We start from the raw sequence: 27,506 nt of genomic DNA on the forward strand, positions 1-27,506 counted from the left end.
GGAAACTAGGAGCTCAGAGAATTACATGATTTGCCCAAGGTTTTAAGAATATAGAGTATAGAATCCAAGGCTTCAACTCCCCATCCAGTGAGGTTTCATAATCCCCCACTGTGTGGCACTGGATAGGGCAACATTCCCATAGGAAAATGTGTAAGCGTTAATTTCTTATAAACTGAATATAGTTTTAAGTACTAGGCTCAGTTGGAATTGTACTTTTGTAAGCTAGAGAGACAATATTTCCATAGGTTACAGAATTTGGGCAAGTGCCAGTCCTTCTCTGACTACAGTGGGAAAACACTAGAAAAGATGCCAACTCACAACTCTGGAGCCAGACAAACCAGGTTTAAATCCCAGTTCCAACACCAGCTGTGTGACAAATTACTCAACTTTTGTGCCTCACTTTCCTCATCTATAGAATGGGGATAATAACAGCACCTACTTCTCAGGACTGTTGTGAGCATCAGTGAGTTAATACACGTCAAGCACTTGGAACAGTGGTTGGCATGAAGTACTGAGTGTCATAATTGTTATCCCCAGAAAGCTAGCAGTTCCTCACCTACAGTTGCGCACAGGTTTCTGACCAGTAAAACTGCCTAAAAACAAAAGGAACCTATCACAGTGAGACTGTTAACACTTGTTGCTCTGTTTCTTCCATCAAGACTATGACTCCATTTTTTCACATCTTCTTTCCTTTTATTGAAAAAAATTTTAGAAAATGGCAGTTAATAAAGGGCACAAACAAATCAACAGGGATATACTAGTGGAAAACATAGACAATATAAAATTAAAAATGCCATTGGCTTCTTTAATTGGTTAAGAGCACAAAATGTAACAGGCAGAAGGTCTGTTTTAAACAAATTAAAAAGATGTGTTTTTTTCCAATTCCCCCCAAGTCAGATATATACACACCCACAAAAATGGTGTGTGAAGGAAAGCTGTCATACACAAGAAGTTGTATCCTGAATTAAGGGAAATAGCTATTGAAATAGGAATTAACACAATAAAGTCAGCAACAGGTTAACAATTTCAAAAACTGAGCCTTCAAATGCTGCATGGCACAAAGCTATATGATATAAAGTACTGCTAGGTATGAAGGACGAAGTCTGTGTGGCTGCTAGCAAAAATGCTTTTCCAGAAAAGCAAATCAAAACAACACAATCAGAAGACCAAGGCTAAAGCTAGATATCAGAGCTACAACTTCTCATATCTGAACTAGAAAATCCTATTTATCCAGAATGGACTAAAATTTCAGGACAAAACAGGGACATTTTTAACATATCTTACTTTATCCATTTTAAGTTCTCTTTCCTTCTCCCTCACCCCGAAATTCAGCATGATCCAGCAAAGATGGCTGCTTTTAGAATTGGCTATTTTATTTTTCTTTCTGTGGCAAGACTGTCATGGAGCCTGGATATCTCAGGCTCATATGCATCCATGACCAGTGTCCCGCTGTGGTCAAAAAACTTAGCAATGGACTTGGTGAATTCGGCCTCTCGCTGCTGCTTTGTTCTTCCACTGATGAATGTCAACTTCAGAGTGTATTTGTCATCGAACCTAAGCAAAGATAATAAAAACCAAAGATAGAGATTCAACAAGTAACACTAGAGCATCAAGTGGTTTTGAAGAATAGGGCTGAGCTGGCTACTGGTGATACAGGTAACACACAGAGCTATTCTTTAAAAAAAAAAAAAAAATCCAGGGTGCCTAACTGCCTTCAAAATACGAGTTCTGATTCATAGGTACTGCCATGTCTGCCTTATTTACTGTGTCAACCTCCTTTACTTTGTCATAGACCATTAAGATATATGGACCCCCACCCTCTTACCTCTGAACTTTACACTTGTTATGTTAGAAGGGTCTTCCTAGTAGACACTTCTCTCTAATCTCACCTGACTAGTTCCCATTTGTTAATATTAGGGCATAAACTTTTCTGGGATACCCTTCCCAAACTGGGTCAGATGTCTCTTCTTTGTCATACACGACACCATCTACTGTCAACTCAGATACTGAGCACCTAGCATATGCCAGGTCTAATGCTAGGCTCCCATGCTGTCAATCAAATTATCTACTGAAATGATGTTTATGTATCTGTGTTCTTCACTAAACTCAAAGATTCTTGAGGACAAGAATTCAGTCTTATTTGTTTTCTATTCCCAGCTTGGCACTCGGTAGACAACCAAATTTTATGAATAAATGAAGAACCTTTGTTTTCCAGAGATGTTCACCAATTCCAGGCTGCTCAGTCCTTGTTCCCTGTAATCAATCTAGTTCCAGGTTCTACCCGTATTCCAGGCCAGAGATAAATCTTTAACTACATGAATTCCAGAGATTCCTTACCTAAGTCTTAAGGTATCTTGAAGGCCTTCGCTATCTCTACCCTTCAAGAGGGTTTATAAAAATCAACCTCTGGGGGCACCTGGGTGGCTCAGATGGTTAAGCGTCTGCCTTCGGCTCAGGTCATGATCCCAGGGTCCTGGAACCGAGTCCCGCATCGGGCTCTCTGCTCCTTGGGAGCCTGCTTCTCCCTCTGCCTCTCTCTCTCTCTCTCTCTCTGTCTCTCATGAATAAATAAATAAAATCTTAAAAAAAAAAAAAAAAAAAATCAACCTCTGGCAGGCTGATGTTCCTCCCCCGACTGTGACCTGTTTGTTTCTGTCTCCATTTAATTAGGGCACATTCAGTGGATTGTCAAGCTGTTACTACCTTCAGAGGAAGCAATTGTTGGAGCCTCTGTTCCTGCATGTTTAAAACAGGAAAGCTACCACCTAGTTTTCAGGATTACTGTCACGGTTAAAACAGTGCCTATTATTAACCAGTGCTCAAAAAATCATAGCTCAATAAATTATTGTCTAAGAAATAACAAGTGTTAGTAAGGATGTGGAGAAAGAGGAACACTCTGGTGGGAATGTAAATTGGTGCAGCCAATTACAGTGGAAAACAGTATGTGGAAGTTCCTCAAAAAATTAAAAATAGAATTACCATATGATCTAGTAATTCCACTATTGGGTATTTACCCAAAGAAAACAAAAATGCTAATTTGAAAAGATACATACCCCTATATTTACTGCAGCATTATTTACAATAGCCAAGATATGGAAGCAGTGTCAACTCAGATACTGTGTCCATCAATAAATGAATAAAGGAGGTGTGGTATATATAAACAATGGAATATTACACAGTCACAAAAAAAGACAAGATCTTGTCATTTGTGACCGACAACGTGGATGGACCTAGAGGGTATTATGCTAAATTAAATAAGCCAGGGAAAGATAAATACCACATCATTTCACTTATATGTGGAATCCAAAAAACAAAACAAATGAATTAAACATACAAAAAACAGAATCAGACCTGTAAATACACAGAACAAACTGATGGTTGCCAGAGGGGAGGTGGCTGGGAGGATGGGCAAAATGGGTGAAGGGGAGTGGGAGACACAGGCTTCCAGTTATGGAATGGATAAGTCACAGGGATAAAAGTCAATATATTCTAAGAGCACTGCATGGGGACAGATAGTAGCTACACTTGTGGTGAGCTAACTACAGAGATGCTAAATCACTATGTTGTACACTTGAAATTAATGTAACATCATGTGTCAACCATACTAAAAAAAAAAAAATTGTCGTCTAGCCAGTTACTCCCAACCTGGATAGCTATGACTGAAAGTCCTTAAACTATTTTCAACACCTCAAAACTTTTTTCAAACTCAAGTCAACTGCCATTAATTGATTTCACAATAATCTCGAAACTTTTAGGCCCAGTTCCACTGGCAGTTCCATGGCTTTGATGGTAGGACATGATCTGATGAGTTGTGATCTGATGCACTTCAGTTAGTATTTACAATATGTAGTATACAACTTATATATTATATAATTACACAACATGTAATTATTACATCTAAAATATTTTCAGGAAAATATAACAATATGTTATTATAGAATAATTATATAATATTTATTCAGTCCTAACTTTACATGTCAGGCAGTTTCAGATGCTAAGGATATACAGCAGTGAACATAAGAGACAAAACTCTGCCTTTTGGGACTTTTACTTTAGTGTATATGAAAGAACCAACAATAAAATACAAAATATGATGTTTTATATATAGTAGACAAGAAAGGCTTCATTAAGCAGATATTTGAGCAGGGCCCTGAAGAAGAGAAAAGAAGAACAAGCTATCTGGAAAAAGAATAATCCAAGCAGAGTTCACAGCAAATGCAATGGCCCTAGGGCAAGAACATGCATGGAATGTCTGAAGAACAGAATGGTATGAGAGAGGAAGAAGCCACAGGAGATAAGGGGGGTGTGTGCATTATGTGTGTGGGGTGCAGAGAACAGATGAGTATGGACTTCTAAGCTGGGCTTAGGATTTAGATTTTTCTCAGAGTGACAGGTTTGGAGCGGAGGATTGAGTTGATCTGCCTTCTGTTCTAAAAAGATCACTCTGCCTGCTGTACTGGAAATAGACTATCAGCAGGGAGAGCAGCTGTGGAGGTCCATGAAGACATTATTACAGTAACCTAACTGAGAGATGAAGTAGCAGAAGAGATGGAAGTGGTCAGACTGATACATTTAGAAGGCAGAACTGACAGGATTTGCTGACAGACTACTGGAAAGACTAATAAGGGAGCAGTCAAAATGACTGAGTTCTGGACGGAGTAACTAGAAGGATGGAAGAGCCATTTATTGAGATGGGGAAAACCGGAGGGATGCAGGTTTGGATGAGGGATAGCTGAGTTAGGTTTTGAATGTGTTGATTTTGAAATGCTTATTAGGATCCGATGTCAAACAGGAAACGAATATATCTGGGAGTTGAGGACAGAGGTGCAGGATGAAAATACAGATTCAGAGATCTTCATCATATAGATGGTATTTAAAGTCTTCAGAGTCTAGATAAGATTACACCTAGCGAGCAAATATAGAAAGAGAAGAGGTGCTAGGAACAAGCACTAGCAGCATTTCAAATTTAGAGGCATCACAAAGGAGACTAAAAAGCAGACATTAAGAAGAAAATTAGAAGATTATGGTATCCTAGAAACCTAGTATAAAAAAATAAAAGTATAGCAAGGAGAGAGTGATCCACTATCAAATGCTGGTCGAGTAAGATAAGAAAAGAGAAATAAAGACAAGCAGATCCAAGAGATAGTGAGAGAAGAAAAGGGGGGCAGAGAAATAAGACCATGTGAGGAAAATAAGAGGAACAAACCCAATTTTTTTTTAGTTGGGAGAAATGACAGCATGTTTGTATGCCACAAGGAATGATCCAGCAGAGAGGGAAATAGCAAGTAAATGAAAGGGGAGAGAACCTAGTGGACAAATAGACAGAAGGCTGTAGACAGGAACTCAGGAAGAAGCCAACTGAAGAGCACTGCAAGCAGGTAATGATGGGAGGCTTCTGACTGCTTTGATCCTCTCAGCAACAAAAGAAGCTGAGAGTAAAGATGAGAGAGGAGGGTAGGTTTGAGGACAGAGGAAGGTATGAAAGATGCTCTAGGACAGTGAGAGTAACTAGACTACAGAAATGCCATGGAATCTAAGTTGGGTAAGGAAGAAGTGAGACAGTGAAGGAGAAAAGAGACAATGAAAAGTTGGGAGGCTCAATGGATCAAAGATGCCATTGGGGCTGAAGAACCACTAGGACAAGAGAACCAGAAAAAGAGGAAGCAATGATCAGAGACTGGGATACTCAAAACTGAAATTATAGAAGGTAATTAGTTATCAGCAAAGTCTAGGATATGTCCAGGAAATAAGTGTTTAAGACATGGTAGAAAACAAGATGATCAGAGGAGAAGCCAGAGAACTGGAATCCATCATCTATTTGGATAATGAAATGACCAAGACTTCCAAAAGGAGCTATGCTAGAGTGCCAATGAGCCAGGAGCTATCTTCAAGGAAACAGAAGTGAATCTGTATTTAACTGAAATGAGAAGCAACAGGGGTGGCATAGTTCCTCGCCACAGGAAACGATGTGGCAGCTGGTAAAAATCAGCAAGAAGGAGGAAAAATCAGAATCCTCGTACACTGCTAGGGGGATTGAAAATGGTGCAGTGGTTTTGGAAAACAGTCTGGCAATTCCTCAAGCAATTAAAAAGAGTTACCATATGGGGCACCTGGGTGGCTCAGTCAGTTAAGCACCCGACTCTTGATTTCGGCTCAGGTCATGATCTCAGGGTCGTGAGATCAAATCCCGTGTCAGGCTCCGCACTTGGCGCCAGTCTGCTTAAGATTCTCTCTCCCTCTCTGTCTGTCCCTCCCCACCTCCCCCTGCTTGTGTGTGTGTGCATGCACACGCTCTCTCAAATAAATAAATCTCTTAAAAAAAAAAAAAAAAAAAGAGTTACCATATGACCCAGCAATTCCTCTCCTAGGACATTACCTGAGAAATGAAAACGTACGTCCACACAAAAACTTGTATGTGATTATTTATAGCAACATTATTCACAATAGCCAAGAAGGCTGAAATGACTCAAATATCCATCAAGTAATGAATGGATAACAAAATGTGGTATAACCATGTAATGGGATATTTGGCATAAAAAGAAATGAAATATTGATACATGCCACACCATGTATGAACCTTGGAAACATTATGCTAAGTGAAAGAAGCCAGTCAGACCATATATTCTATGATTCCATTCATATGAAATGTCCAAAACAGAGAAATCTATAGAGACGGAAAGTAGATCAGTGGTGTGACTTAACACTGAGGGAATGGGGCAGGTTGATAGGGAGAGGATAGCTAAAGGGTACAGGGTTTCTTTTTTTTTTTTTTTTTAAAGAATTTTATTTATTTATTTGACAGAGAGAGACACAGCGAGAGGGAACACAAGCAGGGGGAGTGGGAGAGGGAGAAGCAGGCTTCCTGCCGAGCAGGGAGCCTGATGCGGGGCTCAATCCCAGGATGCTGGGATCATGACCTGAGCCGAAGGCAGACGCTTAACAACTGAGCCACCCAGGCGCCCCCAGGGTTTCTTTTTGAGATGATGAAAATGTTCTAAAGTTGGCTGTGGTGATGGCTGCAGTATCTGTAAACATACTAGAAACCACTGACCTGTACACTTTTAAGTGTGTGAACTGTATGGTAAGTGAACTATATCTCAGTAAAGCTGTTAAAAAAATAATACACTGGGTAGGGGCACCTGGGTGGCTCAGTCAGTTAGGCATCTGCCTTCGGCTCAGATCGTGATCCCAGGGTCCTGGGATGGAGCCCCATGTCAGGCTTCCCTGCTCAGCGGGGAGTCTGCTTCTCCCTCTCCCTCTGCCCCTCCTCCCAGCCCGTGCTTGTTCTCTCACTCTGGTCTCTCTCTCAAATAAATAAATAAAATCTTTAAAACACACACACACACACACTCTGTATATTGTACATATGAATGAAATGGAATGTATGAATGAAAATAAAGAAATCAAGATGTTGCTAGGGTCTAGAATTCTGCAACTCTGTTTCAGGGGCCTGGCATCATAAATTTATGATGGCTGAGGTCAAAAGGCAGCTGGGAGCCCTGCCAGGAGAACTCAGCTGGAACCCCAGAAGAACATTCCACTCCTCCTCATAGCATCTTCACAAGCTGGTAATGAGAGAGGCTGTTTGGTGTTGATGCTACACTTACCTTTGTATATGTGAATAACTGTACTTGTAATTTAAGAGCCTACCAGGTGCTAGGACCTATCCCCTGTGTTTTTAGGATAGTAACTAAGAGCATGAGGTCTGGACTCAGATGTGGGCCGGAACACCTGCTAGAATTCACTTTTGGGCTCTAGGACCCTGGAAGAATTAATTAAACCCTTTGGGTCTGTGTTCTTATCCATAAAATGGGTTGTTCTAAGGTTTGAATGAGATAATGCACTTGGCATGATACCCAGTATATGGTTAATGCTCCACAGACGTTTGCTATTTTTACACTTGGTATATATACCAGCTGGCATCTTCTCAACAACTCTATGAGACACTCGTGATCCAGCTTTGACTAAAGCTCAAACAGTTTACATGATATACAGGAAGTTATACCGCTAGAGAGAGAAGAGCTGGAATTTAAACCCAGCTCTGGATCCCTAAAAAGACCTCAGGTATCACCTGCATGAAGTTATACCCACAGCTGATCAGAAACACTGAAATGTGCTTCTCTGAGTTGCCCAGTGCATTGCTGCAAAAATTCCTGATTGCACAGACTGCCGTCAAGATCACAGAACACATAGAAGCTAATGGGGTTCTTCAATGATAACTCACTTCACACCTTTGGCCTTCATAGTTCTGTACTCTAATTGGCTCAATTTATTGGCCAGAGGGAAAGACTCATTCTTCATCCTTCCACCAAAGTTCTTTCTCCCACGTTTATCCTCAGAGCACTTCTGTGATGACACAATCTCAGAAGTACAATGCTAGGAAAAACCTTCTAGACCATTCATACCCCTTACTTTGTTTTACACGACAGGCACTATGATCTGCATGGAGTAAGCATACAATAAAATAGTCTATTGCTGAAGATGACTCGACTGCCAGAGAAAACCCAACGGCAGGATTAAAGGATCTATGAGGATAGTCATACCTTTTGAGACTGGAGGACAGTTGCCAAATATCATCAGGATCCATTCCTGTAGGATCTTTCCTGTGGGCCACAAGAAAGATGCTCTTCTCCTTATATGAGGTATAAATGGTCAGGATCCCCATCATCACAAAATAGGTTCAGATAAAGTTAAGGAGAAAACACACAAACATACACACACTAAGAAATAACACAAACTGACAAGCAAGGGCTATGAAAACTTCCATAATGATAATCCTAGAGAAGATAGTTTCATCTTGCTGCAAAAACACTGAAAATTTAGCTATTTTATTTTTTATCCTTGTGTATGTGTATACATATATATACACACACACACACAGTGTCTAGCACAGAGAAGTCATTACCAATATATGTAAAACTGACATGATTATAAAAACAGAAAGATGTTTTGCTTTAAACACCAAACAAATGAAATGTCATCATGGTAGTTCTCTTGGGAGGCCATATATTTGTAATAATGTTGCCCTCATGGTTTAAACCTCTTTGGAACTCCTTTGGGAACTGCCTCCAGAACCTATGGCATATTCTTTGGAACTGCCTTAATGGTGAAAAAAATCATACTGGGATGATTTATCTGATTACTAAAAGGAGTGAAGGTGCCAATTCTGGGACTATGATTTGTTATCAATTTGGACAATACCATTTATAATCAGGGCCTGCTTTATTAAATGGCTTGCTAAAAGAAAAATCCCCAAAGCATATTTTTTAGAAATACTTCAGGTAGTGGCGGCACTGTTAAGAAAAGTAAACTGCCTACCAAAATGATTTGTTTTAAATTAGTACAGTGCTGGCACATAGCAGACACTCAAAAATACTATGTGGATATTAAGAATAAGGCAGTCCTATATATTCCAACATGAAAAGACATCCAATGTATTTTTTTAAGTTACAAAAAAAAGTGCAGTATGTCCAGATTGACTTAGGGAGGAGGTGGTGGGAATCACAAGAAAACTGTTACTATGAACAAGTAGAATTTTTATAATTATAGTAATAATATAAGTTCTCTGAATTTAGCTTTTTGAGAAATAATCAAGGTGGATAGGTAACAAACATGATTCTACTTTTATCATAAAAGGAGAGGGGAAAGAAAAGAATCTGAGAGCAGATTACATTACCAAACATGTCTCATTTAATCTTTTTAATTCTGAATGTGTATTGCCCATATTTGTAACTGAGCAGCATTCAAACATCTCCAGTAAGTTAAGTTCTTATTATCACAAGATCACAAAACAGCTTGGACTTCAAACCCAGGTTCTCGAGCTCCAGAAGAGAATTTAATTCTGTGTTATACAAGCCACACCTCTATCTCATGCTCAATATGAGCATGTCCAGTCCAGCCCTTCAGCTTCAAGGAAACCTGAACCTCCAAAGTCTGATCCTTCCCTAATATCCTGGAATGAGTTTCTTGAAGCAGACCAGGTATAACGGGAATGTGGCAGGCTAGAAATGAGAACTGGGTCTCACTATAATGTGTGTTTTCCTATTAGGCACTCATACTAAGATAATGATCTCTACAATAACTAAACAGAATTAAAGATAAAATAACCACATTAAATCTCAAATATCAATGATAATAACTAAAGTTACAGATGCCATAGCTCATAATGTTAAATTCTAACATTAGTGGGCCCTGGAATCAGTTTGTCTTTTGTAGGGAGCAGGGAGAATTATCAGTAGAGATTTTAATAAGCAGTCACAACAGAAACAAACCTGAGCATAAATAAAAGGATATGATATGACACACAAAGCCAAAACAGGCTTAGATTCTGGAAAGGGGTGCATATAATCCCAAATCAAAGCCACTATGGCAAAGAAACAGGAGATGGTACAGATGGTGAGGCGACCGTCAATCAGACCAAAATTCTCCACATATTTGTACTTTTCCAGAAGTACCTAGTAAAAAGAACAAGGAATCAAGTGCACAGGATTGCTTCCTTCCTAGTACCTGCTTTTATTCTTAATTTCCATGATTAAAATATGTTAAGAACCATATAAATTACCAATAGCTCTCTCCAATCAGGATTTTACCATTCCAAGCAAAAAAAGACTCAAGCTATTCACAATGAGCCCAGAGAAAAAGTTCATCAACTTCTCATACATTTTTTTAATCCCCAACTTCTCCCCTGGGATGAAGCTAAAAGTCCCCCCACTTTTTTCTTTTAAAGAGAGAAGGGGGGAGGGGCAGAGAGAGAGAGAGAGAGAGAGAGAGAGAATTTTAGCAGGTTCCACGCCCACTGCAGAGTCCAACAAGAGGCTTGACATGAGGCTTGATCTTACAACCCTGAGATCATGACCTGAGCCAAAATGAAGAGTCAGAGGCTTAACCGAGTGAGCCACTCAGGTGCCCCTCTTCCCTTTTTAAATAGAGAGATGACCAATCATGAATGAATGTCCTATATTCCCTCAACCCTCTTGGCTCTAGGCTAATTAACCTCAAAAACAACAGATCACCAGCTTTCTGGAATTCAAAAATTAGAGAATTTGACAGAGGCTTGAGGTAGCTAACATTTTAACACATGTTCCCCACATTTACTGTAAGGATTTCAGAAACTGCTTTATGGCTCAATTCCTAAAACTAACAACTACAGTCACTCCAAGTCACAGAAAAAAAGATCCTACAGACGTGTCATAAGCTATATATATGCTAACAGAATTCCACCTCAAGAAAATACCTTTTTGGCAGAATCATCCAAAGAATTCTTCACAGCTGATCCATCCCATTTGTCAATTTTTACAGGCTTATCATCAATCTTCCACTGTAAAATAGAAAAGTTGTGCACCAAGAGATATAGCATCTTACTGAAAGTAAAACGAACTACTTCCTTAAGAGTGTTTAAACGCCCACCCCCTGACCCAGGCCCAAAATGGTGTCACTTATATTAAGACCTCAAGTCAGTAAATTAACACCTAGTACCTAACCTAAGTGCAGTTTCAACCCCCAAGAAATATATCCCTTAACCAGTCAACAGAGGAACTTCCTGGTCAGCACTAGGAAATTTACTGATAGACCCCCCCGACCCCTTCCATTCCTTAAAACAATGGTTTCTTCACTAATAACCCTTTTTTCCACTCCCTCTCTAGCTTTAAAAATCTTTCCATTTCTGTAGCCTTTTGGAGCTTCCCTCTACTTGCTGGATGGGATGCTGGCCGATTCATGAATCTATTATTAAAGCCAATCAGATCTTTAAAATTTACTTGGTTGCATTTCTACTTAACAAGAGCATCTTCAAGTATATGTACATTTACTCCTTGTCCCCTGATGTCGGACAGCTAAAAGACAAACACTTAAAAAAATGAAGTTGAAGGAGACTAGGTCACTAGAATCAGGTGGTACTCATATGATGTTGCCAAGGCTCCATGCTGGAAAGCTAAATCTACAAGCCCCAAACCAGAACATTTACCTGGGTTACAGAGACTACTGTGTGAACTCACATATTCCATCCTCATTTTACCCAAATGTGGGAACAAGGAAAAAAGCTCCACTTGTTCATCCTTTCATTCTATGACCACAAAACTTAAGACAATTTACATCCATGAACTTTCAGACACTAACAAAAAGAGGAAGGTCTCTTTTAATAGATCTTTGTCAGCTAAGAACTTTTATATTTTACCAGCATATCTTAACTGTAGGAAAACAGCAAGTCCAGTGTAGTCTGTTGGAAAGAACATTTTGAATTAAAAAATCAAGTCTTATTCTCAGTTAACTGTATGACTTTGGACAAACCCCATTTCAATTTCCCTCATCTACAGAGATATAGAAAGGTTTCCCAATACTGTGCTAGTTAGAATCAAGTGATTGTCTCTCACATTGTTGGTAGAAATTCAAAATGGTACAACATATACTAAAACAATTTAGCACCTTGGATTCTACTTATGGGAATTTTTCCATATCTGCATACACATGAACTAATATACAAGGCTACTCACTGCAGCAGTGTTTTTAATAGTGAAAAGTAACTCAAATACTCAACTATAGGGGACTGGTTAAACAAACTGGTGCACCCAGATATCTTGAGAAGGTCGAGGGACAAGAGTGGGACTGACTTCTCAATGTATGCCTTTTTTGATTTTTATTTTTTTCAAAGCACTTTAAACTATTTGATTAAAAAGAATGCCTTTTAAATTTTTAAACACGTTAACATTTTATATAGTAAAAAATGTTCTCAAATGCAAATGATTACATGAACGTAGCTTACGTGGAACAGGGTACTACAAATAATCTGATAAACCTGTCTTTTATAGATCATAATGCTCAACTCTTAATTTTTTATATCAGGTGAACAAATACCATATTTCATAAAAATTACAAACCAGCAGGCAATCCAAAATTCACTTGACTTTAGAATGGATTTTACCTAAAGACAGAGAACTTTGTATTTATCTTTGATTGAGCACAAGATCAGAGATACTGTATACAAGAAATGAGACAGAATACCTGTAAAAAGTAATTGAGAAGATATTAAAGGAATGTAGAAATAGAATTCATCAAACTTGCTTTTTTAAAAATTGTGATCCTATATACTATTACACAAAGAAGAAAAACTGTGAAGTTTGTTGAGTGAAAATACATGAATTACAACAGTCATGTTTCAACTGATTAAAAAGTCAATCAAGGTTTTTTCCCTTCATGTATGATAAAAACAAGAATTTTCTTTGAGCGGGCGCCTGGGTGGCTCAGTTGGTTGGGCGACTGCCTTCGGCTCAGGTCATGATCCTGGAGTCCCAGGATGGAGTCCCGCATCGGGCTCCCTGCTCAGCGGGGGGTCTGCTTCTCCCTCTGCCCTCTTCCCTCTCGTGCTCTCTGTCTCTCATTCTCTCTCAAATAAATAAATAAATAAAATCTTTAAAAAAAAAAAAAGAATTTTCTTTGAGCAAATTACTCGTGGCAGCATGCTATAATAAGTGATTCCTCCTACAAATCACACTCGACACCTACTTTTAAAAATACAGACTGAACCAAGAAGAAATTAATAGGCTTTCTACTAAATAGCTCACTTACACTTAGTTAAGTAAATTCCATTTTGATAACAGCAAGCCAAAGAAACCTGTACAGCCAGAATCCACAATTCAAATTTTTGTGAAACAAAGTCATTAAAAAATTTTGGAGTCATTCCAAAAAGAAAAATCATATTCTCATAGACACTCAAGCTGCACATTACTACCTGCAGGGCATTACAGAAAAGAAACTTGCCTTTACAATTCACAGGATAATTTATTGGCAACTTCGGGGGATTAAACACAGAAGAAGCCATTATAGCAGGTGATGAAATAGCCCTAGATCTACCTCCACAGTTCTGGTACCTAGAAGCAATCTTCAGTAAGTGGCACAGGAACATTTCTACTGAATCTCAAAGAAAGTTTATTAAATGATTTCTGAAGATATGGGAGCATCATCCATTTTAGGTGCATGAAAAAAACCTTCAGCCTATTTCAGAGGAAACAGCATCTCTGCTGTAGTACAGAGACTTCTGGAAAAAGGGCAGGAGGGTGGACATTAGGCGCTTATTTTTCTGATTTATTTTCTGTCATTCTCAAAACTGCTCATCAACTAAAATGTATGCTACTCTTCTATTTTCTCTCTACTGCTATTCAGGGCATTTTAGAAACTTTTTTCTCTCACTCTTACCTTCCTCAACCGTAAGTGCAAATTGCTTTCCTTTTGTAATAAAATGGCAAAGCAAAGGTTGGCTTCTTTCATGTGGGGCCTCGCAGGATAAATTATGAAGAAAGGCTCTGTGCAGAAAAGAGGTAATATAGGTGTGAGACTGCCATCCCTAGAAAGGCCTGCTAGAAAGGCTGGTGTTGGAAAGTTGGCTGGTAAACAGTCTCCTACACTGATACAAACCTTCTCCTACGTGATTAAGAGTGGCTCATTGTGCTTAAACTGTTTATATAAATAATGTGGTTTATGCTAAATACCAGTTTTCTTTCTAGGAGTCTGGAATTTGGGGGGCACAGGCTAGGCAGAGGGTGCATACTTAATCAGCCCCCAGTAAAAAACCTGGGCACTAGGTTTCTAATGAGCTCCCTTGGCAGAAAACATTCCACATGTACTGTTAGATCACTGTTGCCAGAGGAATTAAACACAACTTATGGGACTCCACTGGGAGAAGACTCTTGGCATCTTCCACTTGGCTTCCTCCAGACTTCCATCCTATGGATCTTTTTCCTTTGCTGAAATAAACCTTGCCCATGAGTACAACTACACACTGAGTCCTGTGAGTCCTTCTAGTGAATCACTGAACAAAGTAGTCTTGGGGATCCCTGATACGGGCAATATATTGCCAATTAAGATATAGCAGATGCTGTAACTTCACACAGTTCCTCTTTCCCACACATTCCCTCCCGCATATTACAGATACATGTATACTGGGCCCAATCAACAATCACAGGTATTGACCTTAAGACCATTGCTACTATCAATCCCATTCTCCAGAAAGACACACTACTTTTATCTCCTTTTAACTTTTTTAAATATATTCATCTCTATAAAAAAAAAAAAATTTACATTGTTATTTCTTAATTTTTCAGTTTTTGACATTAAATCTATAAATTTCTCACTATGAAAGAGGAAATTTAGCCATTTCATCCCCTGCCACACTCACATTAATTTTTCCTGCTCCTCCCCACCATCTTTTTAATACAGCCATAGCAGATCACTAGTGATTTGGTCTTATATAATAGCTTAATTTTGGCTAGATCATTATACAGTTTGAATAATGTTATGACTATAAATGCTATTCACAGATGAGTCATGTAGCATACCAGGATTACTTTTTCTTTCCTGATAGCTTTTGCTTTCCTTGGAGCTACTGATGTTTGGGTTGTTGTTTTTAATCAATATATTTGTCACCAGTGTAGTTTCTAATTCTCTCCCAATTGTTTAAATCTCCTCTCAATATGTGCAAAAGTATTCAGCATTCTGTGAATTTCATCGTTTTAGAGAAATTGGTCTTAGACCTCCTGACTTGCTGTGATCTGGGTGAACTGCTTTCCAGGCCTGCTGTATAGCTGTCACCCTGGAATTTCCCTTTACTATTACTATTTACTATTTCCCTTAACCTCCTCGTGGGCTGGACCTCCTTTTCTTAGACACCATGTTTTACTCTTTTCTTGGTTCCCTTGATCTGGTGAACACATCCTCTAGTGGCTTCCTTGAAGAATGCACATGGGAAATAAATTTTGAGACTATACACCTGAAAATGTCTTTTTATTCCACCCTCACACTTAAGAGAAATAAGCTCTCTTCAAAAATTTTAAAGTTTTGGGCGCCTGGGTGGCTCAGATGGTTAAGTGTCTGCCTTCGGCTCAGGTCATGATCTCAGGGTCTTGGGATCGAGTCCTGCATCGGGCTCCCTGCTCAGAGGGAAGCCTGCTTCCCCCTCTGCCTTTCTCTCTCGCTCTGTCTCTCATGAATGAATAAAAAAAAAAAAATCTTAAAAAAAAAAAATTTTAAAGTTTTATTCCACTGTCTCAACAGTTTGTGGGATTCCTAAAGCCACTCTGATTCCTGATCCTCATACAATGCTTTTTCCCTTCTGGAAGAACTTAAACAAAGTTCTTTATGTTGTGTATCTAAAATTTCAAGATGATGTCTTTCTGCAGGTCAATTCTCATCCACTGTTAAACTGCTAGTACCACTGCTAGGCCCTAAGCAGATCCTCAATCTGGAAACCAATGTCCTTCAAATTAGAAAACTAGCATTCAGGGATATTAAGTGTCACACAGCCAGTAAGTGAAGCCAACAAAATTACTTAGGGCTAAGTTACAAATACATGGCTCACTATAAAACTGTCCCGTCTTCAGTGATAGAAACTTACTTTTAACTTGTCTTAATCTCTGAACTCAACTCCAAGGCAGATTCTGTTTGTGGCCTTATTCTCAAAGACGTACTATAAATCAAACCAGAACCTAACTGATTTCAGACTGACTACAAACAGATGGAGGCAAATGCACTCTTTCTTCACCCAATTAGGTGGGCCCTTATTGTGCAAAGGAGCACAATATAGTGGTTAAAAGCTACAGTTTTGGAGTCCAACCACTTGTGTTTTAATTCCCACCTTTTCACTTAATGGATGATACTGGGCAAATGATTTAATCTTTCTACAGCCTTAGTTTGCTCAATTGTAAAATGAAGATGATAAAGATATCTATTTCACACGTTACCATGAGGATTAATTATGGTAATTATAAGACACAGCAAAATGCCTAGTATGCAACAAGTACTTATTAAAAATTAGCTATTGTTGTTGCTATTAATTATGTAAAACTAATATACTGCATCACGGTTAGCTGGATTTATATAACATCTCCCTCAGTAACAGGGAGTATATGTTTTTAACGTTCTCAGAATCAGGGACACAATACAGCATCAACAGCTACTACTAAAAAGATGTCTGAACTCTTATGAAGAAAAAAGAGAAGGAAAAGATTTATAAAATGTTAACTTTCAGTTTAAACTTAACAAATGTATACATGGCTGAAATAATCTCACTCAATTCTTGTCCACAGAATTTACTGCGTGCATGTGTCCTATGTATTGAGCTAAATGTTTTATATACACCATCTCTTTTAATCTTTATGAAAACACTATTAAGAACAATTACCATCTGCTATGGACAAACATGTATGTCTCCCCTGAAATTCTAATTTCAATGTAGATAGTATGAGGAGGTGGGCCTTTGGGAAGTAATTAGGTCACGAGGGCAGCGCCTTCATGAGACGGATTAGTGCCCTTACAAAAAAGGCAGGAGAGCTTGCTTCCACTCTCTCTCTGCTTCCCACCACGTGAGGCTACAAGAAGGCTGTCCACAAACAGTAGAAGGGCCCTTACCAGAACCCAACCATGCTGGCACCCTGATCTGAGACTTCCCAGGCTCCAGAACCACGAGAAATAACTCAGTTGTTTAAGCTACCCAATCTATGGTATTTTTGATAAAGCAGCTCAAACTAATATCCTCCTTTTACAGATGACACTAAGGGTTTGAGAAATTTGCAAAAAGTGACAGCCAGGAAGTGGTAAAGCCAGGATTCAACCGAGTTTTCATGATTTCAAAACCCATTCTTTTTCTCACTATTCTGCACTGCTTCCCACAAGGTATAAGGAAAGGAATTATTAGTCATCAAAAACAAAAGAAAAAGACACAAATCCCTGAAGTGACAGCCATACAAAGTAACCTGATTCCTATTTAATAAGTTATAATTAATAACATAAAAAATCTTTAAAAGATTTTAATCTTGAATACGCCAACGAAACCCACAAAATATATTTGAATTTTCCATTTCCCTCCCTTTAAAACCAACTGCAATTTAACTGAAAATATAGCTCGGAAAGTCCAAGTTTAAAGAGATCACTTCCCTGTCAGTACCAATGTAAGAGATAAAACACTTTATTGGACCAGCATACCTGCTGCCAGACCTAGATGGCTAACCAATTCACAGAAAATACGCATTCGATGGCTCTGACAGAACATTACAAAGACTCATTTCAGTTACGAACCTCTGCTGCAAATTTGAACAATAAAAAGTTCTACAAAGACATTTCACTGCAGATATGGCATTAAGAACTCCACTTTCTAAGGACTTCGGAAGAATATTAAACACAATCCAGGTCTTGAGCATATGTAAATAGTGCAGGAAGGCATTTTCTGACTTAACGATTTGAGGATTACAGGCTTTTCCTGTTCTCCATGCATCTTCTGGCCTTAAAGGCAAAAAAGGACAAAAATCCTTGGTCATTAAGGATATGTCCAGTAATACAAAATTGTCTTGAGTATGAAACAACAGCATGAACACTTCTATTTTCTTATTTTTATAGAAGTGAAAACAGAAGTTATGCAATGATAAAGACCTCAATGAATTGCTTCATAAAGTTCCTTCACTTGACAAAGGGTAGTAAGACTCCAAAAGATTCAATTCGCACTGAAGAGATGAGGGCTACCAGGGGTGAGCAGTGCCAATAGGACCCGGCTCTGATTTAGAAAGAGCCAAGTATGGCTCTAAGAAAAACTAATACACTTTCTCTCTCCCTTCTTTGAAAGGTCTCTCCAGTTTAGAAAGGGGATATAACCTGCAAAAGAGGAAAAGTAATAGGAGATGAGGCACTTGACAGAGGGAATATATCCTAGGTAGTCTTATTTACTATGCTAAGGGGCTTGGACTTTATTCTGAGGCAAGCAATAGAGAATATTTTAAGCAGAGGAACACCACAATCAAATTATGTTTTCTTTTGTTTTTTTAATGATTTATTTACTTGACAGAGAGAGACACAGCGAGAGGGAACACAAGCAGGGGGAGTGGGAGAGGGAGAAGCAGGCTTCCCACCTAGCACGGAGCTGGATGTGGGGCTCGATCCCAGGACCCTGGGACCATGACCTGAGCTGAAGGCAGACACTTAACGACTGAGCCACCCAGGTGCCCCCATGTTTGGTTTTTTTTTTTTAGTGGCAACCTGGTAGATGGTCTAGAAGGGAGTAACAGTGGAGATAAATACATCAGATGGGGATTGATTTAGATGCAGGGCCTGAGTAAGAGCAGCAGCAAGGGGATAAAAAAATTCAGGCTCAGATAGCTGAGCTATCATGTCATTTTCCGAAAAAAGGCACACAGACGCAGAGGAGAAATACCCATTTGTATGTGCTGACTCTGAGATCTTTAAACTCTATAGTTATACTGATTTCAGAATTTTCTTTTTCTTTTTTTAAGATTTTATTTATTTGCGAGAGAGAGAATGAGAAACAGAGAGCATGAGAGGGAGGAGGGTCAGAGGGAGAAGCAGACTCCCTGCTGAGCAGGGAGCCTGATGTGGGACTCGATCCCAGGACTCCAGGATCATGACCTGAGTCGAAGGCAGTCGCTTAACCAACTGAGCCACCCAGGCACCCTGATTTCAGAATTTTCTAAACCAAAATTAAGATTATAAAAACTGATGTTAGACTCGAAAGGTGAGATTACTATTTGAGTTGGAGATATGGACCCCTACCACCCATATTCATACATTCAAAATAAATGTTCAATCTGGGGAGAAAATAATGTCTGTCTTGAGAATAGGCACCATCACCAAATTTAGATCCTAACTCAGAAATATCAGTTATCTCAAAGAAAGACTTTAGCTCTTAGCAACATACTTAATTTTCAATCTATTTTTTTTTTTTATAAAAATGACCATGAAATACTACAAAGAAAATTACTTAATAGTGCCTTATTAACAGCTACATTTATTACTGGAGTTAAGTTGGAAGTTAGAAACTACCACGTGTTAATTATGAGCATGAACATTAGTGCCAACACCAGAGAAACCAGGTAAGTTGACTGGCTCTGGCTACTTAAGTCTAATATACCTATTAGATATCCATGTGGACAGGGCAAGTAGGAAGTTGGACATATAAGTCTAAGGCTCAAAGGACAGGTCCAGGTTGAAAATTCAAATGTGGAAGTCATCAATTTACAGATGGTATTTAAGCCATGACACTGTTACCTCCGTGGGATGAGTGCAAATAGAGGAAGAGGGGCTTGCCAATATATACAGGTCAGGAAGAAAACAAAATAGTGACAATAAAGACAGAAGCAATGAAGGAGGAAGAAAACCAGGGGCAAATTATCTTCTAGAAGCCACATAAAAAAACTTTCAAGAAAGAAGTGATCAATGACTCAAATGCTACTGAAAGTTCAAGTAATACAAAAAGCTATTATTGAAATTTGACAAAACAGAGATCAGAGCCAAGAAATGGTGCAAACAGCTGAAAAAAGGACCTGGCAGATGGAGATTGTTAACATCTGTGATATCACTCTGTTACATAATTGTGAATGACTAGTTAAGAAAATAATAATAATAGGAGCGCCTGGGTGGCTCAGTCATTAAGCGTCTGCCTTTGACTCGGGTTGTGATCCCAGGGTCCTGGGATCGAGCCCCGCATTGGGCTCCTTGCTCAGCCGGGAGCCTGCTTCTCCCTCTTCCACTCCCCCTGCTTGTGTTCCCTCTCTAGCTGTCTCTCTCTGTCAAATAAATTAAAAAATCTTAAAAAAAAAAAAAAAAGAAAAGAAAAGAATAATAATTTGAAGCTTTAGAGGTTACTCACTGTCAAGACAAAAAGAAATGAGTTTTTAAAACAGATCTAATTCACATGCCATAAAACTTACCATTTATAAAAATGTACAATTCAGTGGTTTTTACTATCTCATTTATTATATTGTACAACCATCACCATTAATTCTAGAATATTTTCATCCCCTATAAACAAACCCCATAACCTGTAAGTAGTCATTCCCGATCCCCTGCCCCCAGCAACCACTAATCTACTTTCTGGCCACTTGGGTTGCTTCTACTTTTGGTTACTGTGAATAATGCTGCTATGATCATTTGTGTACAAGTTTTTATGTACAGACATACATTTTCAATTCTCTTATGTTTATACCCAGGAGTGAAATATGCTAAGTCATATGGTAATTCTATGTTTGACTTTCTGAGGAACTAATAAACTGTTTTTCCAAGGTGGCTGCATCATTTTACATTCCCACCAGAAATACAGGAAGGTTCTAATTTCTCCACATCCTCACCAACAATGATTATTTTTCTTTTCTTTTTAAAATTATTATTATAGCCATTCCAGTGGTATCTCACTGTGATTTTGATTTGCATTTCTCTAATGACAAATGATGCTGAGCATCTTTTCATGTGTTTATTGGTCATCTGTATATCTTCATATGGAGAAATGTCATTCAAATCCTTTATTCTTTTAAAAATTAGTTTGTCTTGGGGCACTTGGGTGGCTCAGTCGGTTAAGTGTCCAACTCTTGATCTCAGGTCAGGTCTTGACCTCAGGGTCGTGAGTTCAAGCTCCTGCATTGGGCTCCACACTGGGCATGAAGCCCACTTAAAAAAATCTTTTTTTGTTAGTCTTTTTATTATTGGGTTGTAACATTCTCTATATAGTCTAGATAGTAGACACTTACCAGAAATATGATTTGCAAATATTTTCTCTCATTCTATGGACTATCTTTTCACTCTCTTAATAGTGTCCTTTGACACAAGAATTTTTAATTTTGATGAAGTAAAAAATAATGAGTTTTGAGATGTTATTTTAAAGTTTAGTTTGCAAAACAATGTTAAAAAGCCAGCACCTTGGGGCGCCTGGATGGCTTAGTTGGTTAAGCGACTGCCTTCCGCTCAGGTCATGATCCTGGAGTCCTGGGATCCAGTCCTGCATCAGGCTCCCTGCTCGGCAGGGAGTCTGCTTCTCCCTCTGACCCTCCCCCCTCTCATGTGCTCTCTCATTCTCTCTCTCTCTCAAAAAAAAAAAGCCAGCACCTTGTTTCCTTAAACATACACACACACACACACACAAACTACAGCAATGCCATAAAACTGTTCATCTTCTTTGTCAGAGGTGGGTTAGGGTTCAGGCATACACCCAGAAATCTAGGCTAAGATACCACTGAAGACAGCAAAAGGAGATACATGGCCTAAGGACACATAGTTGATGGGTGACAAAGCCAAGGCTTGAACCTAGGTCTTCCAACCTCAAAACAGATGTCCTTTCCACTACTGCAGTAGTTAGCACAGGGCCTGCTCTAGTATGAGAGGCAATGTACTAAGTAAGCTAAGAGCACTGGATTAAGAAAGAACTGGGAAGTCAGGTTCTGGAACTGTAACTAACTCAATGTCTCATCTTGGGCAAGTTGCTTCATCTTCCCCTCTTCAACTGTGTCCATGTCTATAAAACGAGGATGCTGGAACAGATGAATTTCAAAATCTCTTCATTATAAACATTTTAGAGAAACCACTATTGATTAAGCAGAACAGTTTCAAACCAAACAAAAACAAACAAAAAACCTTTAATATATCAGAACCAGAAGGGATTTAAAAAGTAATCTAAGAGAGTTCTCAACCTGGAAGTAACTGTTAAAATGTAGAGAAAAGAAATAAATAAACAGCCATGTGTAAAAACAAGCAGCTGTCCAGGTCCCACCTCCAGAGAATCTGATTCAGGTTTGGGATAAGGTCCAGAAATCTGTATTTTTAACTAAAACCCCAATGGAGTCTGATGCCTTTATATGATGTTAAGAAAAAATAGGTATCTAAGGAAGCTGAAGCCCAGAGTAACCAGCTAGTTAGTAGTAACTATATATATATTTTGTTAAGTGCTTACTATGTGCTAGACATAGGGCCAGACACCTTTTAAGGTAAATATTATTCTTCCCACTTTACAGATGAGGAAACCGAGATACAAAGAAATTTATTAACTTGCCTAAGAATACATTTCTGCTAAATGGCAGAGCCAGGATTCAAAGCCAGGCAGATAGGCTGGCTCCAGAGCCTGCATTCTCAACTACTAAAATATAAAAGCTCTGTTTTAGGATCAGGATGACAGTCCAGCCATGAGACAGAAATGAAGTTAAACAGGTATGAAGTTAAAAGGGTCTGAATACAACTTCTAAAAAACACAGTTTAATACCACATTTTCAGAGCCAAAACAATAGCCTAAACAGACAGAAATCCATGTACAAGGTTAAAAGGACTTGGATATAGTTCTGGAAAGCATGGTTTAATACCACATGTCAATTTTAATAGCTAAAACAATTAAGCAAGCAATTTTCTTTACAGCCTGATATGTAGAACAAAATGCTTTGATGTATTTTAGGCAAAATAACTTACTGCAATGTATTTTAGGCAAAATAACTTACTGCAATGATCTAAGTAAGTTATTCTGTGATGGAGGCATTTGCATACCTATTTTTAAGATCAGGAAACTAGAATTGCTTTGTTCTCAAAGTCAGTTTCATAGGAGCAGAAATTCACATCTGCTTAGGGAAAGCTAGAAGCACACTGAAGCACATTTGCATCTCTTTATTACATTTTTTCATGGCAAGTGAAACTACAGCTGCAGGAAATAAAAACCCTCCCCCCAAAAAAGACAAATAAAATTAAAGAGATTGTAAGATAACAGCCTCTCAATCTCCGCAGAGCAAAAGCTTCTCTATTCATTCAGATCCTGTTCCCCTGAGAATAACATTTTTCCCATCTTCTCTTCCACAGTACCTTCAGTTTTCAGACAACTAGAGGCAGTTTCTTTAGACTGAGGGGGCAGATCTGAGGGTTTTTTTCTCTGCTAAATTTAATGCTGCAAGTACTTATTCTGTGTTGATTGCCTCAGAGCACTATAAGGACCTTTCATGGGAAACTGGACAAATACAGACTGGTAAAAAAATATAAGACAGTATGTCATATAAGTGACAGCTTAATTCCCATACACAATAAATGCTAGAGAATTCAGAGGACGAACAACTTGATGTAAAGCTGAAATGAAGTTTTCCAAGAAAAAGCACCTAAAAAGATCTTATTTTCTATCCTCTATGTCCCTCACACCTTGGTTAATTCTGTCAAGTGCTCCTTTGTGAGGCCTTTTATCTACTGCTGCTACTCAAGCTGGGGTTCTCATTGCCGGGTCATTCTATTTTTATAGCTGTTCACAAAGAACACTTAACCAATATTGTACAATTTAATATTTACAAGTCCATAATACATATGGGAACCCACATTATTTACATAAGGAAATTTAAGTTCAGTAACATCATGTAACCTATCCAAGGCCATGTGGATTTCAACAAGCTATACTAGAACTTAAACTTTTTATAATAAACCCCACACACTAGAATGGTATAAGGCCTTGTTCGAAAGCTTTTTTTTTTTTTTTTAAAGATTTTATTTATTTATTTGAGACAGAAAGAATGAGAGAGAGAGAGCACATGAGAGGGGGGAGGGTCAGAGAGAGAAGCAGACTCCCTGCCGAGCAGGGAGCCCCATGCGGGACTCGATCCCAAGACTCCAGGATCATAACCTGAGCCAAAGGCAGTCGCTTAACCAACTGAGCCACCCAGGCACCCTGTTCGAAAGCTTTTAATTTCTACCTCTCCAAACTAATTTTCTGAAAACCACTTTATATAGCCTCAAAAACTTTCAACAGCTTCCTACTCCAAGCAATCCATGCCCCCTCTTTAATCTGATTCTACCTTCATATCACTACAGGTCTCTTAGAGAACAGTCCAGTCAACTCACTACCTGAAACATCAGGCACCATCTGCTCAAGGACATTCTTACGTAGTATGCCATCCTTCTCTCCCAAAATAAGGTCCCAGCTCCACTCTCAGACATGAGGTCTTCCCCTGGAGCCCTCACCCCTTATCAATTAGATCTCACGGATCATTCTCTCTCTCATTTCAATTTCTGTAAAAAGCACACATCTGAATACACCAAATACTTTTAATATTTGGGGTACCTCTATGTCCTATAGTCCGCTATACTGAATACTTTCTGACAGTAGGATTCTTGATTTTTTTTCCCTCTGCTATTGCATATGTGTATGTAACATGTGTTACAGAGATCATTCATGTATATCACCTCATTTGATTCTCCCCAAAACCGTACTATTTCAGATGAAGGTAAGCTTTGTGAGGTTAACTGACTTGCCAGTCTTCATACAGTTTGAAAGTAGCAAAGCCTGTATCTTTTGATCCTCAAATCTAGGTTCTTTGAATAATGCAATGATGCCATATACTCTTCAGTAAAGAATGCCCATGCTTAATGTTTGCTGGTGATGATCCAAACGGCAGAGACAGCAAGAACAGTCAATGCGACAGGATGAGCATAGGCTGTAAGATGCTCACCAGCAGAAAGGCAGGATTTATGCATGAAAGTAAATATCAATTCCCAATACTTTCCCATGTCTTGGAGCAATTTACCATTCCAATCCCCAGAACTTGTTCTCCTCTCTTAAAAATGGTTAGAGTTGGGCGCCTGGGTGGCTCAGTCGGTTAAGCGACTGCCTTGGGCTCAGGTCATGATCCTGGAGTCCCGCATCGGGCTCCCTGCTCGGCAGGGAGTCTGCTTCTCCCTCTGACCCTCCTCCCTCTCATGCTCTCTCTATCTCATTCTCTCTGTCTCAAATAAATAAATAAAATCTTTAAAAAAAAAAGAAAAAAAAAATGGTTAGAGTTGAGAACCATGTGATTCAAAACCAATGACACCCCAAAACAGAAGCAAAAAGACCTGGATCTGAACCCCTCAATATGATCACATATTTGTTTCTTAGGCACCTATCATGCGTTAGGCACAGGATGTCTGAAAGCTGCTTTCCATTAAAGCAAAAAATCCTTACTATATTAATAGCCCCCCATGCTTAACATCTCTCATCAAACTGGCCCAGGGCCCTACAATGAGAGAACTGGAAGGGACTAAGGGTACTTTAGGCTAAGTCCCTCATTTTAGAGGCAACATAGGGAGAGCAAGCATATTTCAAGGTCACACAGCTAACTAATTAGAGGCAGAACCAATACTAGGACCTACATCACCATACAATTGTTTCTTCCAAGATGCTCTGCAAAGGGCAAGAAGGGCCAACTGAGGAGCACAGTTTTCCTTTTTTTCTTTTCCCTTAAGCCTCGTTGCCAGAACCGCAGTTTAAAAAAAAAAGAATGGATGGGCGGAGAGGGAAAGAGGCTAACTAGAGCAGGCAGCAAGCTCATGAATCCGAGTCACTTACTGCACTTGGTGGCGGGCAGAGGGGCAAAAAGAAGGGGAAGGGTGAAGAAGGAGAGGGAAAAACAAAATCTTATAAGTTTCCTGTCAGCTCAGTAAGGTAAGTAAATACTCAAGTAAATTCAGTATTCGGAGTATCGTGATAAAACGCCTAGAAACTTCAGTAAGCAAAAGGTCAAGGAGCACTTGGAATCTGTAGCGAAACCCAGCGTGGTGGGTCGTGATGGAGAGTTTGGGGACTACTGACTACGAATAGCTGCGTTCATTCCTTCGGGCTTGTTTTCCCCGTCAGTGAAATGGGCACATCGACTGTGGCCCCCAGCACCTCCGAAAAAAAGTGACGGCTGCATTGAAATACAGGAATAATCAAATTATCCTAAGAAGCTGTGATGGCCAGCGTTAAGGACCAAGCACGCTACCAAGAAGAAATGAGGCCTGAAGAGGAAAGAGGTGTGGAGAGACCGGACTACATGCGCCGGTAGGGTTCCGAGGGAGGACCAGACGAGGTCTACCCGCTAAGAAGCCACACAAGAAAAGGGGGGCGGGGATGGGAAGGTGGGTTCGTCGCCTCCCAGGCCTCCCCAGGTCTCGGCTGTCCCCAAGAACCGGCTCCTCACCTTGTCCAACAAGCCGCTGCGGCCACTGCCTGTCCCGCAGTTGGGACCACCGCCGGCCCCACTACCGCCTCCGCCACCACCGATCCTCCCGCCCTGTGCAGACGCCGCCGCCATCTTGTCTGCCTCTGCGTCTCCCTCCCCTCCTACTTGTCCGAAGCCGATTGGCTGAAGCTGACGGCGTGACACGCCGCCCGGAGTCCGTCGGGATCCGTAGTCCGGGGCTGGCTGACGAGAGGCGACCAGCGGAAGTGGCCGCGGGGCTTGCCGGGACTTGTAGTAGTTAGAAGTGGCGTCCACCGGTTGCTGCCTACACGGCTTGCCGCCGCTTCGCGGTTACCAAGGAGTGGAGAAGGTAGGGGTAGGCGCCACCGTGGAGCGGCTCCGAGATCTCCGGGAGTCTCGCAGGCGCGCATCCCGCGTTGCCGGGACGCAGCCTCTGGGGACGCCTCGGAGGCGGAAGCGACGACGGAGGCAGGTGCGGCTGGAAACTTAGTTTGAGTGAGGGATTAGAGTCTCCGTTGCCCTAAATTTGGGTGAGGGATTAGAGTCTCCGTTGCCCTAAAAGTTTCCAAAGGGGCGGCAGGAGCTCGTTCTTCATCCGTCCTACCCCTTTTACAGCACTTACTGGTTATTTTCTCTGGTGACTGTCAACTTGTTAGTAATGTTTTCGTGTTAATAGAGAACTCACATTTGCTGAGTGTCTACCGTCTGAAAGGCTGTGTACCGTGTACATTTATATTCATCCTCTCATGTAGTCCCTTAACAGCCCAGTCAGAAGAGAAAACTAAGAAATTT

General features: G+C 39.8%; 2 protein-coding genes across 2 annotated transcripts in view; one reads left to right on the forward strand and one right to left on the reverse strand.

Annotated features, from left to right (window-relative positions):
• Positions 1-779: 779 nt before the first annotated feature.
• On the reverse strand, positions 780-26,853 carry SPCS2 (signal peptidase complex subunit 2). The gene is made up of 5 exons (XM_064576925.1): positions 26,712-26,853; positions 11,234-11,317; positions 10,294-10,454; positions 8,544-8,678; positions 780-1,554 (listed from the first exon to the last, which is right to left on the reverse strand). The coding sequence occupies exons 1-5, from the start codon at positions 26,823-26,825 to the stop codon at positions 1,368-1,370; spliced, it is 681 nt and encodes a 226-aa protein (XP_064432995.1). The 5' UTR covers positions 26,826-26,853; the 3' UTR covers positions 780-1,367.
• XRRA1 (X-ray radiation resistance associated 1) overlaps positions 26,851-27,506 on the forward strand; it is a 63,769-nt gene continuing 63,113 nt past the window's right edge. Inside the window, exon 1 of the mRNA XM_045894439.3 lies at positions 26,851-27,186. The gene's annotated coding sequence lies outside the window, so the exon portion shown is untranslated. The remainder of the gene's footprint in view (positions 27,187-27,506) is intronic.

Source organism: Mirounga angustirostris, unplaced genomic scaffold (assembly GCF_029215605.1).
Source record: "Mirounga angustirostris isolate CCGP_5_RB_7025 unplaced genomic scaffold, mMirAng1.0.hap1 SCAF_13, whole genome shotgun sequence".
In the NCBI taxonomy this organism is placed as follows: domain Eukaryota; kingdom Metazoa; phylum Chordata; class Mammalia; order Carnivora; family Phocidae; genus Mirounga; species Mirounga angustirostris.

What these genes read in the sequence shown, in the direction of transcription:
- SPCS2 (XM_064576925.1), bottom strand. Translation starts at nt 26,825, where the DNA reads ATGGCGGCGGCGTCTGCACAGGGCGGGAGGATCGGTGGTGGCGGAGGC. An exon ending in TTGGCTTTGTGTGTCATATC is followed by an intron (nt 8,679 to 10,293) that starts ATATCCTTTTAT and finishes CTTTATCTGAAC; the next exon opens with CTATTTTGTGATGATGGGGA. An exon ending in CTGTCCTCCAGTCTCAAAAG is followed by an intron (nt 1,555 to 8,543) that starts GTATGACTATCC and finishes ATCTTTGCTTAG; the next exon opens with GTTCGATGACAAATACACTC.